The following is a 14,893-nucleotide window of genomic DNA, read 5'->3' as shown; positions in this document are numbered from 1 at the left end:
AAAAATTTCTTTAAGAATATGAATAATAGCAATTATTCTTATGGCAATATTTTTCATAAATTTTATCCGGCCAAGGATTTTTTAGCCTAGGTGTTACATAGCTGTGTGTCATCCCTACCTGCAGAAAGAAAGATATCCTTTCGGTGGTAGAAGTGCAATCATACTCAAAATGGTTGTATCGATTGTGAGACATGTAGAACTCACTAAAGCATCGAAGCGATGAAACGAATCTACAAAAAATGTCATGATACAACTTATATACACAAAATACAGAGCAAAACGGATAACGGACCATGGCGTCCAGCAAAAAATTTAAAGGCGAAAATAATTCATAACTTTTCCTCACAAGTTTCATGACGGAAAGTGTATAACGTAGAATATAATTTCAATATTTACAACCATAACAATTGCAAAATACAATATCAATATCCTGTGCATTGTTCACTCCAAAAATCTTACTAACTTGCTGTATCTTTCTAATAATTACAACCAAGTGTAATATTAAACGTTGTGCAAAGCATATGTATATAAACATAGAATTTCATTCATTTTGAGGAGTATAATTCAGTACATCGTCTATCGTTACATTTGGTTTTTTACAAAGATTTTCAAGATCAGTACACTTCATATTTTCTATCAGTGCACCAGCAGCATCAGCTTCTATCATGGCATTTTCATTAATCTTCGATGTAATAACAACAGGCATTGGGTTTGGCAATTCTGGCAGTTTTCTTTTCATAAAGTTGAAAAAGTTCAGTCGTTCAGTAGATTTCGCAAGACGAACAAACTCACGTATCCTGTGAGACAGAGCTTGACAATTAAAGATACGCTCTACAAGAGCAGGGATTCCAGCTATCATACGTTTTTCATTCTCGTCTTTAGCTTTAAGCTGTTCTTTCAGTGCATTATTCTGCTCAAGTATTTTTTCATTCTCCTTCACTAGTTCATCAATTTTGCTCAAGTGTTGCTTTTCTCTGAAGGTTAATTCTTTGACTTATTCCTTATATTCAGCCCTCTGTTTGTTACTATTATCATAAAGCCTCTTCATCGTCTCATATTCCCTCTTTAAGGATGTAGCTACTTGTTCAATCTTGGCTACTTTCTCTTTTTCAGCAGATAATTCATTATTTGTGGTAATTTCATTGCTTTGCAACTCAGATAGGCATTGAAGATCATTTAACCCAGAAGCAATGTTAAGAATGATACTTTGTGCCTTAACCTTCTTCGCATCTGCATCAGATAGGCTGCTAAAAAATTGGGCTAATGAAGGATACACCATGGCGTTCAAAAAATTCATGAAATCCTGGTAAGAGTGTGGTGGTCCCTTTAAAAAGGAGGAAGGTGTATTTGTATCAAGATTGGGAAGCGTAATTTGTTGCTGAGAAGAACTAGTGCCAGCTCCCTGTTGAGCGGATGACGGAGGATTTTGACCAGTTCTTCTTCTCTTGGCGGAGGACGGAAGAGTCGCTAATGTAGTGTCTTGGTGTGATGCACTAGCTGTTGGAGATAAAGGGAAATTGTTACTTATAAAAGAGTTCCAATATGCTTCACAAGATTTCAAGGGTGGCATAATGTATAAAGAAGGGTCTGGATTATAAAATCCACCAGTACTGGGCCTAAAAGAAAACAAATACAAGTTGTGGTCTGGTATTTTACTAAATTCAGTGTTATCATTCTCATTACCCGAGGCACGACGTTCCCTAGAAGCAACTCGGTTCATACCTATGTTTTCTACTTCTTCTTCTTCATCTTCCTCCTCCCTTACAGCATCTTCTTCAGGAACGGGAGTATCGTCAATAATTTTTTGAGTGGTAAAGGTAAGTTGCTAGTAAGACGACGATCGCATGGCGGTAAGCGGAGTAATTTCTGTAGAAGTTTAAAAGTCACAGTGGTTAATTGGATAAATAAAGGGAAGCATCTTATTAAGCATAAATAGCAAAAGTAAGCACTTACTCTTTCTCCCAGCAAGAACACAGGCATAACCTTGTGTGATATCCCAATCCTGACTTATAGATGTCAACGAAAGCATGTGTTCCCCATATTTAACGTCGTTGATCTGTTCAGCCTTAATTCTCTTAAACAACATGTTTTCCTTGTTCTTTAGTTTTGGAAAGGTAACTGATACGGTATGCAAGTATTTACGCCAAACTCGAGCAGCTGAGTATTTATCATCAATTGCATCTTCATTTATAAAGATAAATGAAGCGTGCTAATCATGGCTGGGATGATCGAGTGCAGGTCTCAGAAAACCATGAACTTTATTGAATGTGAACCAACCTTTTTCGTGGGATGCTATACGCACCAAATGGCAAAATATACGAATAGATGGCTCTATATTCCTTGCATGGCAATACATTTCAAATATAAGAATCTTTCGAATTGATGCTGGTTCGAATTGCCCAACGGCAACACCGTAGAACTTGAAAACTTCTAAAAAGAACGGCGTAAATGACCGTCGCAGACAAAAGTTGAAAATTGAATGACAATAAATAGCAACCTTTCCAGGAGGTGGTGAGCAGGCCCTGGCATTGAATGCAGGAATTGTTGGTTCAACACCAGCTAATCTAGGAAAACGTTGCAGTAGCTCGCCCAAATACTTCTCATTTACTCTGCTATGAATAGTTGTAACATCCTTTAAGGCTGCCATTAAAGTTTTAATGAAACAGGAAGTAAAGAGGGTATTGATGGTAAGAGATGAACACTGTAGAGGGAAGCTGTGAAAGTGAATGCTCGATTAGGGTTTATGATGGTTAAATAGGGAAAAAGTTGTAACAGCTGTGTTTGGTGGAGATTTTGGGGGTTTTAATTTCAACCACACACGTGTATGGACACGATTAAAAAGCGAGTAACATCGAAATGCCTTTTTACAGCTAGAGGCGCGTGGGGTATTGTAGCCATGCAAAAAGCAATCATCACAATGTCAGTAAATTTCGCCTATCATTTAATGCCTGTAATGTGCTTCCCGATGCAAAAAGGGAAACGTAAAGGCTTGTTTCGAAAGAGTTATCAAAAGTTTAACAACTTAATCATTTTTCAAACGCTTAAGTCATTAAACTGGGGGACTTAATGGTGTATCCTATTGTATACACGCATAAAAGGCATAATGATCGCATAAAATTACCATCAGAAGCACTGAGAATAACGGTTTTATGAGACTGTCCGTCCAGCGTTCTCCGCTGTACAGGCTGATCCGTCATGCGTAAGCCCTGAAGGCCGCCTAACGCGTAAGCCCTGGCCGGAGAACACCACTTTCAGCGTAAATTTCGGAACATAAGTAACAGAACGTATCATCATCTGACACGTGTCCCCGAACAATTTGGTGGATCTGACACTATAAATAGACCCCTGGGTCGTCATTTTACACAGTTCAGACATTCTGTCAAATTTGAGAGCTGAGACTTCCTCTCTCTCTCTCTCTAACACTTTCTCTCACTAGAAGTCATCCGGCTAGCACTTTACGCTATACGGACGACAGATTGATTAAGCCACCCCACAAGTTTCTATACTTGTGAAGCGGGTCTGCAGGTATTATTTCCCAAGAGCAAACATCAATCGGCAACACTTGCCCACTTAAAGCTAGATTACTTCTAGTATCGTGTTGACATACTAAGCCTTACCTCATAAGGAAATAGGTGTTAACAGCAGGTTTCGAGTTAGAAGACATGAATATAAACTTCAAAAGCTCTTTCATCAAATCAGTTGGAGATGGATCTACTACATCGTTTTGGGACGAGGTTTGGATCGGAGGTGAAAAGTTGCGGTTGCTATTTCCTAGGCTTTACAGATTTGAAGTCACGAAGGATGCTATGATATGTGATCGAGTTGATACCAGTACTGATGTAACACGCTTCAAATGGGAATGGTCGCGGTCTCCTTCTGGCAGAACAGCAGGTGAACTCGATGATATGTCAGTCCTTATTTCTAATTTTAAATTCAGTGGTACCAGTAAAGATGTATGGAATTGGTCTTTGGCACATGTTGGAAAACTAACTGTTAAAGGGCTCTCTAATCTTATTGAGGAAAATCTAAATCCTGTCAACAATTCCACTTGTGAAACTATGCGGAACAAATTGGTACCAAAGAAATTGGAGGTGTTTGTGTGGCGTGCTCTTCAAAATCGAATACATGCTAGGTTAGAACTCTATAAAAGGGGGATTGATTTACATAGTGTAAGGTGCCCGTTGTGTGATGATGATTTGGAGTCCGTGAGTCACTCATTAATCTTTTGCAAAGACGCTATGGAAATTTGGGATAGGGTTTTTGCGTGGTGGGGTCTAGGCAATATGTCCAACCTTAGTCTCAATGAAATCTGTCGAGGTAAGTGCTCGGTTCCTGTTTCATGTTTTGGCAAAATGGTGTGGCAAGCCGTAGAATGGGTGTGCTCGTACTTAATTTGGAAGAATAGAAATAGCATAGCTTTTCGAGGAAAAAAGTGGAATACGCCGGTCGCTTTGAATGAAATTCAAGTCAAATCCTTTGAATGGATTTCAACAAGATCGAGTGGAAGACGTTTTGATTGGTTTACTTGGTTAAATGATCCTAGTGTATATCTTAGATTAGCATAATTCAAACTGTAGTGTGGGATTGCTATCTCGCAACCCAATTATCGTGTATATGGTCTGTTTTCTTGAGTGTTTTGGTGTGGGCAGTTTCTGCCCAAAAGACTCATGCTTGTAATCTGTTTTAATTAATGATATTGTAAAAAAAACAAAAAAAAACCCATGAGTGTGGTGGTTGAATGGTTAAGACCCTGGCCTTTCATAGTGGAGGTTAAGGGTTCGATTCCAGGCATCCACATTTATCCACTCATGGCCACGGAGGTTCGCCTGTAATAACTCCTGGCTGCTCGCGTAGCGAGTAGTCGCCCTGGGATTAGTCATGTTGATCGTTTGGATACCCAGGTTAAAAATAAAAATAAAAAATGCGAGTATATATTTATGAATTATTATTTTTGATTTTATTGTTGTAAATTTCGTAGGATTGATTCTTACTCAGATACTACTCTACCATTGAAAACCTTTTTCTCTCTCTAAAACACACACACACACACACAAGCTCGTATAGATACACTTGTAGGGGTGTATATCTATATATATTTTCTCTTTCTTCCTGCAGTCTGAACTCTTCTCTTCCTGCAAAAAAAAACACATACAGCTGATAACAGAATCAGATTCAATCACAAACATTTAATTCAGTTTCGTCATTTGATCTAACCTCCAATCGTTTTTTATTTCGCTCATTGTGATCAAATCGATTACTGCAAAATTAGTACAAAAAAACAATCAATTGATTTATATAATAATAATATAATATTCGTTCGAGCTGATTAGGTTACGTTTTTGTCTTATGATTTGATTAAATTTTAAAATGATTGTGATTGTAATGAATGCGATTAACTGATTAAGAGGAAATATGAGGTAAATTTTAGGAAGTTTAGTTAGGTTTTCGTTTCAGAGATGATGTTGATGCAGACTCCCAGGATGATTTCTGATTCTAGTAGGACTGGTGGTCAAGTTGAAAGGGACATTGAGCAGGTATAGATTACTACTAATAAATAAATAATAATATTTCTAATTTCTAATATTATGTGTTTGTTTTTTAGTGTTTAATTGCTAGTATTATGTGATTGTTATTGACTGATTCAATAGTTTTTGTGTTTTAGGGGCATGATACCGTGATGTTTTGGTATTAATTATGCATTTGTGGTATCTAGTAAGCCTAATTGATTTGTTCTGACTTTAATCAACGTGTAGTTCATTTTTTGTGATTTGACTTTGTTTTGGAATCCAAATATAAGGCAGCAGGGTGTTTTTAGGCTTTAGCTGCTACATTGAGGGTTTGTGATTTCCCCTTCATTTCCTTATGCTTTGGAGCAGGCCTATTGTATATCATTAATATGATTGTTTGCTTAACAAAAGTGTAGGTAATCTAAATGGTGCCTGATGGTAGATGTTGCCTGTAGTTAACAAATGATGATTTGACATGTGGTATAGCAATTTTAGATGCTTTGAAAGATGTGTTATAATACAGAGTCTTTGAATGCTCTTGAATTATGGTTATGCTTGAAGTACATATTCGCGTGCAACAAAATACACTACATTGATGTTGCCAAAGTTTTGACCATATGATTTCTGGCAGTAGCTTTTTCTAGCTGCTGTTTAGTTTCACTAGATTGGGATTTTTCTTCAAATTCTAGTTCTTATTTTATATGTTAGATTTAGAGTCCTCTAGTTTCTTGCTCTTTGACATAATCTGTGGTGAAAGTACATGTATATCAATCGTTTCATATTTGTGTTCAATGCAAGTACAAATCTAAAGTAGTGATAATTGAAGGTTGAATGGGTATTGTTTGGTACAAAAGAAACTAAGTATATGGCAGATGGCTTGTATGTACAAATATAGGATACAATGAGTTGGATATACAGTCAGATAATTTCCTTTTTTTTTTCTGGAGCACTATTGGAATTTCTGTTCGTTAGTACTCTGCGCCTCTACCAATATCAACTGTTCAACTTTCCTTTATTCGTCATGATATATCTGTTCCTGTTTGTATTGTATATATTTGTGCTTTAACACAATAACCAAATGAAATGAGGATAATGATAGTAAATGCTACCATGTTTGTCATAACGTGCAGTGGGACCTATGTTCACATAACAATGATCAATGATGTTTCTACGTTTTCAAAAATTATTTTTCTAGCTTCCTTTTTTTCACATAGTATGCTATTATAAGTAACTTTCTTTGTTGGTGAATTGCGCTCTATTTTTTCACATAATTTCTGGCTGATATTTACTACAGGCAATTACTGCTTTGAAAAAAGGAGCTTATCTTCTCAAATATGGGAGGAGAGGGAAACCTAAGTTTTGTCCCTTCAGGCTAGCTAACGTAAGTTTAAAATCATTCTTCTATTTTTTTGTATCCTCAAGTTTGTAAAGATCGCTATTCGGGGAGTACTTGGATATTGACTAAGTTTGACTTTGACTGACTTGACCGAGTTATGACCGATTTTCCGAGTAATCCTGCGTTCTGGCCGAGTTTTGGCCGAGTTTTGACCGAATTTTGACCTATTTTCCCCTGTAATTCTGAATTTTGGCCTAGTTTGACTAAGTTTGACCGAGTTGCGAAGACCGAGTACTTGCCGAGTCCGCAACACTATATTTCAGAGCTTTAAATCAAACATCTGTAAAAAATATGCTTACAACATTCATTTTAGTGTTTTTTTCTCTTTTGAAATGCTCTGTTACGTGCATTTGAAATTTTACTCTTTACAATATGCAAAATAGGTTCTTTCAAAGTTGTTTATGTAATCTCATTGTTATTGATCATATATATATACTATATTATTGTTCACTGGTCCAGAAATATTTAATGTTGATTTAATTCGATGTTTCAGGATGAATCAGTTCTCATTTGGTTTTCTGGGAAAGAGGAAAAACACCTAAAACTAAGTCATGTCTTCCGAATTGTTTCAGGCCAGCGAACTGTAAGTTCTTTCATCAAGTCAAACTCTTTATTTAACTGGTTACTTGTTTCCTGTATGTCCATTTCCAATTCCAGATTGCTATATTGGCATTAAATATTGTGGCCCATACATGTCATGCATGGCCCAAAAGTGCACAGCCCATCTAACCAATAACAAAAGCAAAGTAAACTTCTGCTTTGCTATTTGCTTCCCACGCCAACATGCTAGATTGCAAGCCTGTTTTCCGATTTAATTCTTGCGGCCCAACGTACGTAACCCACCTTATTAATAAAACTAGACCCAACTGGATCATACGGATATGCATCACACACATTTTTGAGTATGTCAGGGATGATCCATGCCATTTTTAAAAGATATGGACTACCGGTATAATTTCATATAAAGTAGAATGACCATCCATATAATTTACTTTACAAATAATATATAGTAAGTGTATCCATTTATTTATTGCAGGCATACACTAGGATATACTTAATCGGATTCTATTGAGGATTGCATGAGTCATCATGCACTAAAATACCTTAATAAATATGGTATTTTTAAATGTAGAAGTAGACTTTTTCTTAAATTTGATCCATATCTTAAAAATTAACTCTTAAGTTATCATTTGCTCTTGGGGATGCTGTTCTTAAAGGGAAACTACTTTACTATATTTTGTTTCCTACAGTTTGTTGGTTTCAGGTTTATCTTTAGTCAATCAAAGTTGAAAATCTTCAGGTTAACTAACTATTAGTAGTTAGCTAAAGTATCATTTGTAGAAGACAAACAGTTAAACACAAATTACATACGTAAGGGTATACATTCAGTGGTCATGGTTAGATGTAAATTTTAGCTTTTCCCTTGGTTTTGATTTGTAAGAGCTTTATACAACTCACACTTGTTTTCTTAGGATTTACCGTTTTACTTGCAACTTGTTAAATCAAATGTATAATTCTTTTCTTTTTTTACCATGGATTAAAATACCAATTTGATTTGATTTGATTTTTTTTGTCTAGCCAATCTTTCAAAGGTATCCGCGGCCTGAAAAGGAGTATCAATCTTTTTCTTTAATATATAATGACAGATCTCTAGATTTGGTAAGATTGCCATTCCTTTTCTTTACATAGTTGTAATATTAATATTTATTATGAATCAGAAACATCAAACAAGTTTTGGTAATTTATATAAATCTTATTGAACTTGGTAGTTAATTTTCAGATATGCAAGGATAAGGATGAAGCCGAGGTATGGTTTAGTGGTCTTAAAGCGTTAATTTCACGTAGCCATCAGAGAAAATGGAGAACAGAATCAAGGAGTGATGGAGTTCTATCTGAAGCTACTAGTCCCAGGACCTATACACAAAGAAGCTCTCCTTTACATTCTCCATTTGGTAGTGGTGATAGCTCCCAGAAGGTACAGTTTCTCTTCTTAGCTCTATATATATATATATATATATATATATATATATATATATATATATATATATATATATATGTATCAAATGTTCATACACTAGTGTATGTCCATTCATATATTATCTCATCCGTTAGAGGTGGCAAGTTAATCGGATTAACTTGTGAATGGGTCGATTTGGGTTTTAATTTATTTTCTAGGCAAATGTGTAAATTAAATAGAAGTTATTAAAAAGTTGGAACGCTTCAATAGTCTACCGCGATGAATTTTGATTGCATAAAAACTCCTATATCATTTCAATCAGTATCAGTACTAGGTTATTTTGAAATTATTTAATGAAAATAATCAGTATTGAAACTCAATATATTTCAAATATTTGGAAGTTTTGGAGAAGTGTTTTGTGTCAAAGTTGACACTCAATTTTATATCCTGATTACACTGACATAGAGAGTTTATATATCATATTTTATTTATCTCCCATTCAGGACACTGTCGATCGATTCGTACTTCAAAGTCCATTCGGTAGCCCTCCTAAAAACATTTCCGACATGAACTTCTATAAACCCCCTCCCAAAGGCTTCTTCCATTCTGATTCCGCCACTGGTTCCGTCCATTCGTTGTCATCTCGAGGTTCCGATAGCATCATCCATGGGCCCACCAGGGTAATGAATGTTGATGCCTATAGAGTAAGTTTATCAAGTGCTGTTAGCTCTTCAAGTCAAGGTTCTGGTCATGATGATGGTGATGCGTTAGGAGACGTGTTTCTTTGGGGTGAAATAACCTGCGATAGTGGACCCCACGGTGCTAAAATTGATTCTTTATTACCGAAAGCTTTAGAATCTGCAGTTGTACTTGATGTTCAAAATATTGCTTGTGGTAGTAAGCATGCTGCATTAGTAACCAAACAAGGGGAAATCTTCTCATGGGGTGAAGAATCATGTGGGAGACTCGGTCATGGTGTCGATTCAAACGTTTCGCACCCGAAACTTATCGAATCCCTTGGGAATACAAACATCGAGCTTGTAGCATGTGGCGAGTATCATACATGTGCCGTAACGTTATCCGGTGATCTTTACACATGGGGCGATGGGCATTTCGGGATTTTAGGGCATGGTAATGAAGTAAGCCATTGGGTTCCAAAACGAGTAAACGGACCCTTAGAAGGTATACACGTGTCATTTATATCGTGTGGGCCCTACCATACAGCTGTGGTCACCTCTGCGGGTCAATTATTTACATTCGGTGACGGGACGTTTGGTGTTTTAGGACACGGGGATCGAAAAAGTGTTTCGAAACCTCGTGAAGTCGAATCGTTGAAAGGACTTCGAACTGTAAAAGCCGCTTGTGGTGTTTGGCATACAGCAGCAGTTGTAGAAGTTATGGTCGGGAATTCAAAATCTAGTAATTGTTCTTCGGGAAAATTATTTACATGGGGAGATGGTGATAAATACCGACTCGGTCATGGGGATAAGGAAACTAAACTCGTACCCACTTGTGTTGCGGCCCTCGTTGATCCAAATTTTTGTCAAGTTGCGTGTGGACATAGTATCACGGTTGCACTTACAACTTCGGGTCATGCATATACAATGGGAAGTCAAGTTTATGGTCAACTTGGTAACCCGCAAGCCGATGGAAAATTCCCAAGTCGTGTTGAAGGCAAAATCTTGAAAAGTTTTGTTGAGGAAATAGCTTGTGGGGCCTACCATGTTGCAGTTTTGACTTCAAGGACCGAAGTTTATACGTGGGGTAAGGGAAGTAATGGCCGACTTGGTCATGGTGATATAAATGACAGAAATTTACCTACGTTAGTTGAAGCGTTAAATGATAAACAAGTTAAAAGTATAGCATGTGGTACGAATTTTACTGCAGCTATATGTCTTCATAAATGGGTTTCGGGAACTGATCAGTCAATGTGTTCTGGATGCCATTTACCGTTTAATTTTAAACGAAAACGACATAATTGTTATAATTGTGGACTTGTTTTTTGTCATTCATGTAGCAGCAAGAAGTCACTAAGGGCATCTATGGCATTAAATCCAAACAAACCTTATCGTGTGTGTGATAATTGTGTAAATAAATTGAAAAAAAGTATAGATGCTGACGTGGCGTCACAGTCTTCTGTGAGTAGAAGAGGGAATGTGAATACGGGTATGACTGATGTACACGAAAAAGACGATAAGACAGACGTTAGCTTTCGCCCACGTCTTGCTAGGTTTTCATCAATGGAATCGTTTAAACCAGTTGAGAATCGTACCTCGAAACGTAACAAGAAACTAGAGTTTAATAGCAGTCGTGTATCTCCTATACCGAATGGTAGTACTCAATGGGGAGGTCTTAATATATCTAAGTCACTCAACCCGGTTATTGAATCTTCTAGAAAGTTCTTTTCGGCTTCTGTTCCCGGTTCGAGAATTGGATCTCGTGCAACGTCTCCCATTTCTAGACGCCCGAGCCCACCTCCGCGTTCGACTACACCTATCCCAACTTTAGGTGGACTATCATCACCTAAGATTGTAATGGATGATGCTAAAAGGACAAATGATGGTATTAATCAAGAAGTTATAAAACTAAGAGCACAGGTGTGTATTATCTTTTTTTACTTGCATCTGATTATTGGTTATATGACTGTTAGAAAAGTTAGAGATTGAAATATGGTCGGGTTGGATAACGGGTCAAAATTGATTTGGGTCAAACAGGCTGTGTAATTTCAGGCCATTCAACCAAGACGTTTTTTGTCCCTTTGTTTTTGGTAATTTATAAATGATCATTATATACAAAAAATTACTAATAGAATAATAAGTTAAATTCTTTTGAATAAAACGAGTTTGAACATTGTAAGCATTTTGACATGCTGGGTGAGTTTTGATCTGTTTGATCCACTTGATTTTTGCTGATGGTTTACCTTTGACTAATTACTTGAATTGAGCTGTTACCGTTTATTTGGGTTGAGATTTCCGCCTCTTCAGAAAGCTATAGAAATGGGCAATCATCTACTTGTTTGACTTTTTTTAAGACGACCAAATTAATTAAAAGATTGAGCTGTTACAGGTGACCTAATTGCTTGTGTTTTGGGTCAATTGCAGGTTGAAAACCTTACTCGTAAAGCACAACTTCAAGAGATTGAGCTGGAAAGAACATCTAAACAACTGAAGGAGGCAATAGCTATTGCAGGGGAAGAGAGCTCAAAATGTAAAGCAGCAAAAGAAGTGATTAAGTCACTCACTGCTCAAGTAAGATTAATGTTTTAAAAATACGTTTTATGTGGTAGGTTTTGCCATTGTTTCGGTGCCCGTTAAATAGTTTAGACCATTTTGTTGATGCACGTTTTAATAATGAATAAATTCTCATATTTGAACCCTTCTTGTTAGAAAAGTTACTGAACCTGCTAAACTGTTTAAAAAAAGAAATCTACATTGTTGTGCTGTATATGTAGACTGTATGTCCCAGGACAAATTAAACAGTTGGATTTTATACATAGTTTAATCATAGTGAACTTTAGGCTAGTAGTATTAAAGGTGGCACATCAGTGTTTGTTCATCAAAAAGTTCATAATGTTCGACCTTTAGGTCAAATACCTAAAATTCCCTCTAACAAGAATAAACTACATGAAATTGTAAACGAACATTAAAGTTACCAATATCATTCATATATTAAGCTAATCTTCTTTTTGATTTTTGTATATAATTATAGCTGAAAGACATGGCCGAAAGGTTGCCGGTGGGAGCTGCCAGGAACATTAAGTCTCCTTCGCTCACTTCGTTTGGATCCAGTCTTTCATTAAGTGACACTTTAGCAAATGTCCCATTCGAACGGCCCATGGGTCAAGTAATACCATATGAAGAACCAGATTCCAACGGTTCAAACAGGCAGTCTAAAACAAATGCCATCAATAACCTCAATACGCGCAGTTTGGGCCATGAAAAACCTGTTCCTTCAGAGCAAACAGCAAGAAACAGTGGCCGAAGCAACAACTGTGAACCTCAGGGTGATGATGAATGGGTCGAGCAGGATGAACCTGGTGTCTATATTACACTTACTTCCTTACCTGGAGGCACTAAAGATCTTAAACGAGTCCGCTTCAGGTATTATGCTATTTTCAGCTCATTATCCTTTATAGATTTTTTTAGAGGTGCACCCTATTAGTAAATTGATTATTTTGGGTTCTATTTCTCTCTAAGGGTCAAATGGATTAGTTTAAAAGAAATCAAAAAATTAGTTAAAAAATGGTAATGGGTGATTAAAAGTCGTCCATAACGAACTGAACCTGAATAAAATCTCTGAATTTGTTTTATTTATCAGAATAATATATCTTTTGTTGAATTCCAATAATAAAAGACCCAATACCTTGTGGGTTGAGCCAAACTAACCCTACTTGTTTTCATTAAAAAGTTTACCATTTTGATGAGTTACTCAAGCTGCCTTACATGGGATAACGAGTCCAAAGATTGATCCAACACCGTTCTCTCGTACTAGGCTTAGATCCTCGTAGTTCTCCTTTTAAACACCAACTGTAGTGTAGATACAACATTGAAATGTCTTGAGATCTTTTATAGTCAAGCTGTTGAATATGTTTGTCTGTCTGATCCAAGTTGAACTGATTTAGGGAGATCATTAATCATTAAGACTATTAAATTTGGACATAAATACCAAATGGACCTGAATAGACGCTTGCTATAGCGTGCAATCTTAATCTGTACTTAGATGTCGATAGCTACCAAAAGATCTAGAGATGGCGAGTTTACCGAATTACTTATGAATAGGTTGATTTGGTCTGTGTTGACTTAAGTGGTTCAAAAAGAAAACTAGTTAAAACGAATCAGGTCAAGTGAGCTGAGGGGGTGGAAAGTCACCCAACTATATGTTCAATACTTATAACCTGCACCTTTTTAATTCAATAATTTAGATTATTACTGTAAAATTTGTTTTTGTATTCAAGAATTTAGACTAGTACTGTAAAATATGTTTTTGCGGGTCAACCTAGCCTGTCTATTATTTTTTAACCAGAATCCGTTTTGTTACGTTACCCACCCATTTTGTGACCTCTAATAAATCCTGATATGAATAGAGAACATTTACCATGATGTTAACTGATTAAATGCAGTCGGAAGCGGTTCAGTGAGAAGCAAGCAGAACAGTGGTGGGCAGAAAACAGGACAAGGGTTTATGAACAGTACAATGTCCGAATGCTTGATAAGTCAAGTATGAGCATCCCAAATGATTGACATGTAGGAACATCACATCACATTATATGTACATGTAAATATAAATGAATTTTCTTAATCCTTTAGATTTTTTCATTATATATCAATCATAAAGAAATGGTGGTCACTTGGGCTGTAGCTATTATATTTTTAACAGATTGGAAGCAAGGGGTTTCCTGACACCAGAAAGAGCATTACAGTGAGTTTTGGGTGTGCTTTTTCTTGTGTAATTTGCATCAACTTGTATTTTTTAGACTTGAATGACTGGTTTTAAAGAGATTTAGGGTGAGGAAAATGGAGGTTAGTTGGTGTTTATAGCTTCTAGACTTCCTAGTCTTGAAAGCTGATACCATGTAAATGCATAATAACATAGTTTGCCTTATATAGTTTTTGATTATACCATGATGAGTTTAATCATTTTATAGTTTATTATTTGTCAAATATGTCACTTGTTTAGACTTTCGATTGATTCGTATTGGTCTTATGTCTATTAGTTACTCCCCGGGTTCCAATTTAATACTCCTCGGATAAAAAAGATACACAGGGTAATAAAATATCATTGTCACACTGTAATTTTTGTTCACTGTACAGTGTAATCCTTACTTTTTACCATAAGTTATGCATTAACTGGTTGCACCGTACAATCTGTTAATGCACAGTTATGGTGGAAGAAGTAAAAATCATGGTGGATATATCAATCATATGGGTATTAACGAATTTTATCTCATTATTCCTATCTAATAATAAAAATGGACTATTAATTTATGTCGGCTCAAAAAGAAATATTGAATATTTGAAATGGAACGGAGGGACT

At 36.3% G+C, this 14,893-nt stretch overlaps 2 protein-coding genes across 2 annotated transcripts; both read left to right on the top strand.

Annotated features, from left to right (window-relative positions):
• The first annotated feature begins 3,662 nt into the window (after window positions 1-3,662).
• On the top strand, window positions 3,663-4,565 carry LOC139901059 (uncharacterized). Its single transcript, XM_071883798.1, has one exon. It carries the CDS (start codon window positions 3,663-3,665, stop codon window positions 4,563-4,565), a length of 903 nt encoding a protein of 300 aa, XP_071739899.1.
• Window positions 4,566-5,081: 516 nt separating this feature from the next.
• Window positions 5,082-14,453, top strand: LOC139897440 (PH, RCC1 and FYVE domains-containing protein 1-like). The gene is made up of 9 exons (XM_071880138.1): window positions 5,082-5,534; window positions 6,802-6,888; window positions 7,397-7,486; window positions 8,482-8,562; window positions 8,684-8,878; window positions 9,364-11,457; window positions 11,962-12,108; window positions 12,569-12,960; window positions 13,980-14,453. Exons 1-9 carry the CDS (start codon window positions 5,457-5,459, stop codon window positions 14,098-14,100), a joined length of 3,285 nt encoding a protein of 1,094 aa, XP_071736239.1. The 5' UTR covers window positions 5,082-5,456; the 3' UTR covers window positions 14,101-14,453.
• The last annotated feature ends 440 nt before the right edge of the window (window positions 14,454-14,893 follow it).

The sequence above is a fragment of the Rutidosis leptorrhynchoides genome, chromosome 3 (assembly GCF_046630445.1).
Source record: "Rutidosis leptorrhynchoides isolate AG116_Rl617_1_P2 chromosome 3, CSIRO_AGI_Rlap_v1, whole genome shotgun sequence".
Taxonomy (NCBI): Eukaryota; Viridiplantae; Streptophyta; class Magnoliopsida; order Asterales; family Asteraceae; genus Rutidosis; species Rutidosis leptorrhynchoides.
The sequence above is the reverse complement of the archived record's forward strand: the minus strand, read 5'-3'. Positions and strand labels throughout refer to the sequence as shown.

Coding starts and splice junctions, on each gene's coding strand:
- LOC139901059 (XM_071883798.1), top strand. CDS start 3,663: ATGAATATAAACTTCAAAAGCTCTTTCATCAAATCAGTTGGAGATGGA.
- LOC139897440 (XM_071880138.1), top strand. CDS start 5,457: ATGATGTTGATGCAGACTCCCAGGATGATTTCTGATTCTAGTAGGACT. Junction 6,889..7,396: donor GTCCCTTCAGGCTAGCTAAC/GTAAGTTTAAAA, acceptor TCGATGTTTCAG/GATGAATCAGTTCTCATTTG. Junction 8,563..8,683: donor ATGACAGATCTCTAGATTTG/GTAAGATTGCCA, acceptor GTTAATTTTCAG/ATATGCAAGGATAAGGATGA.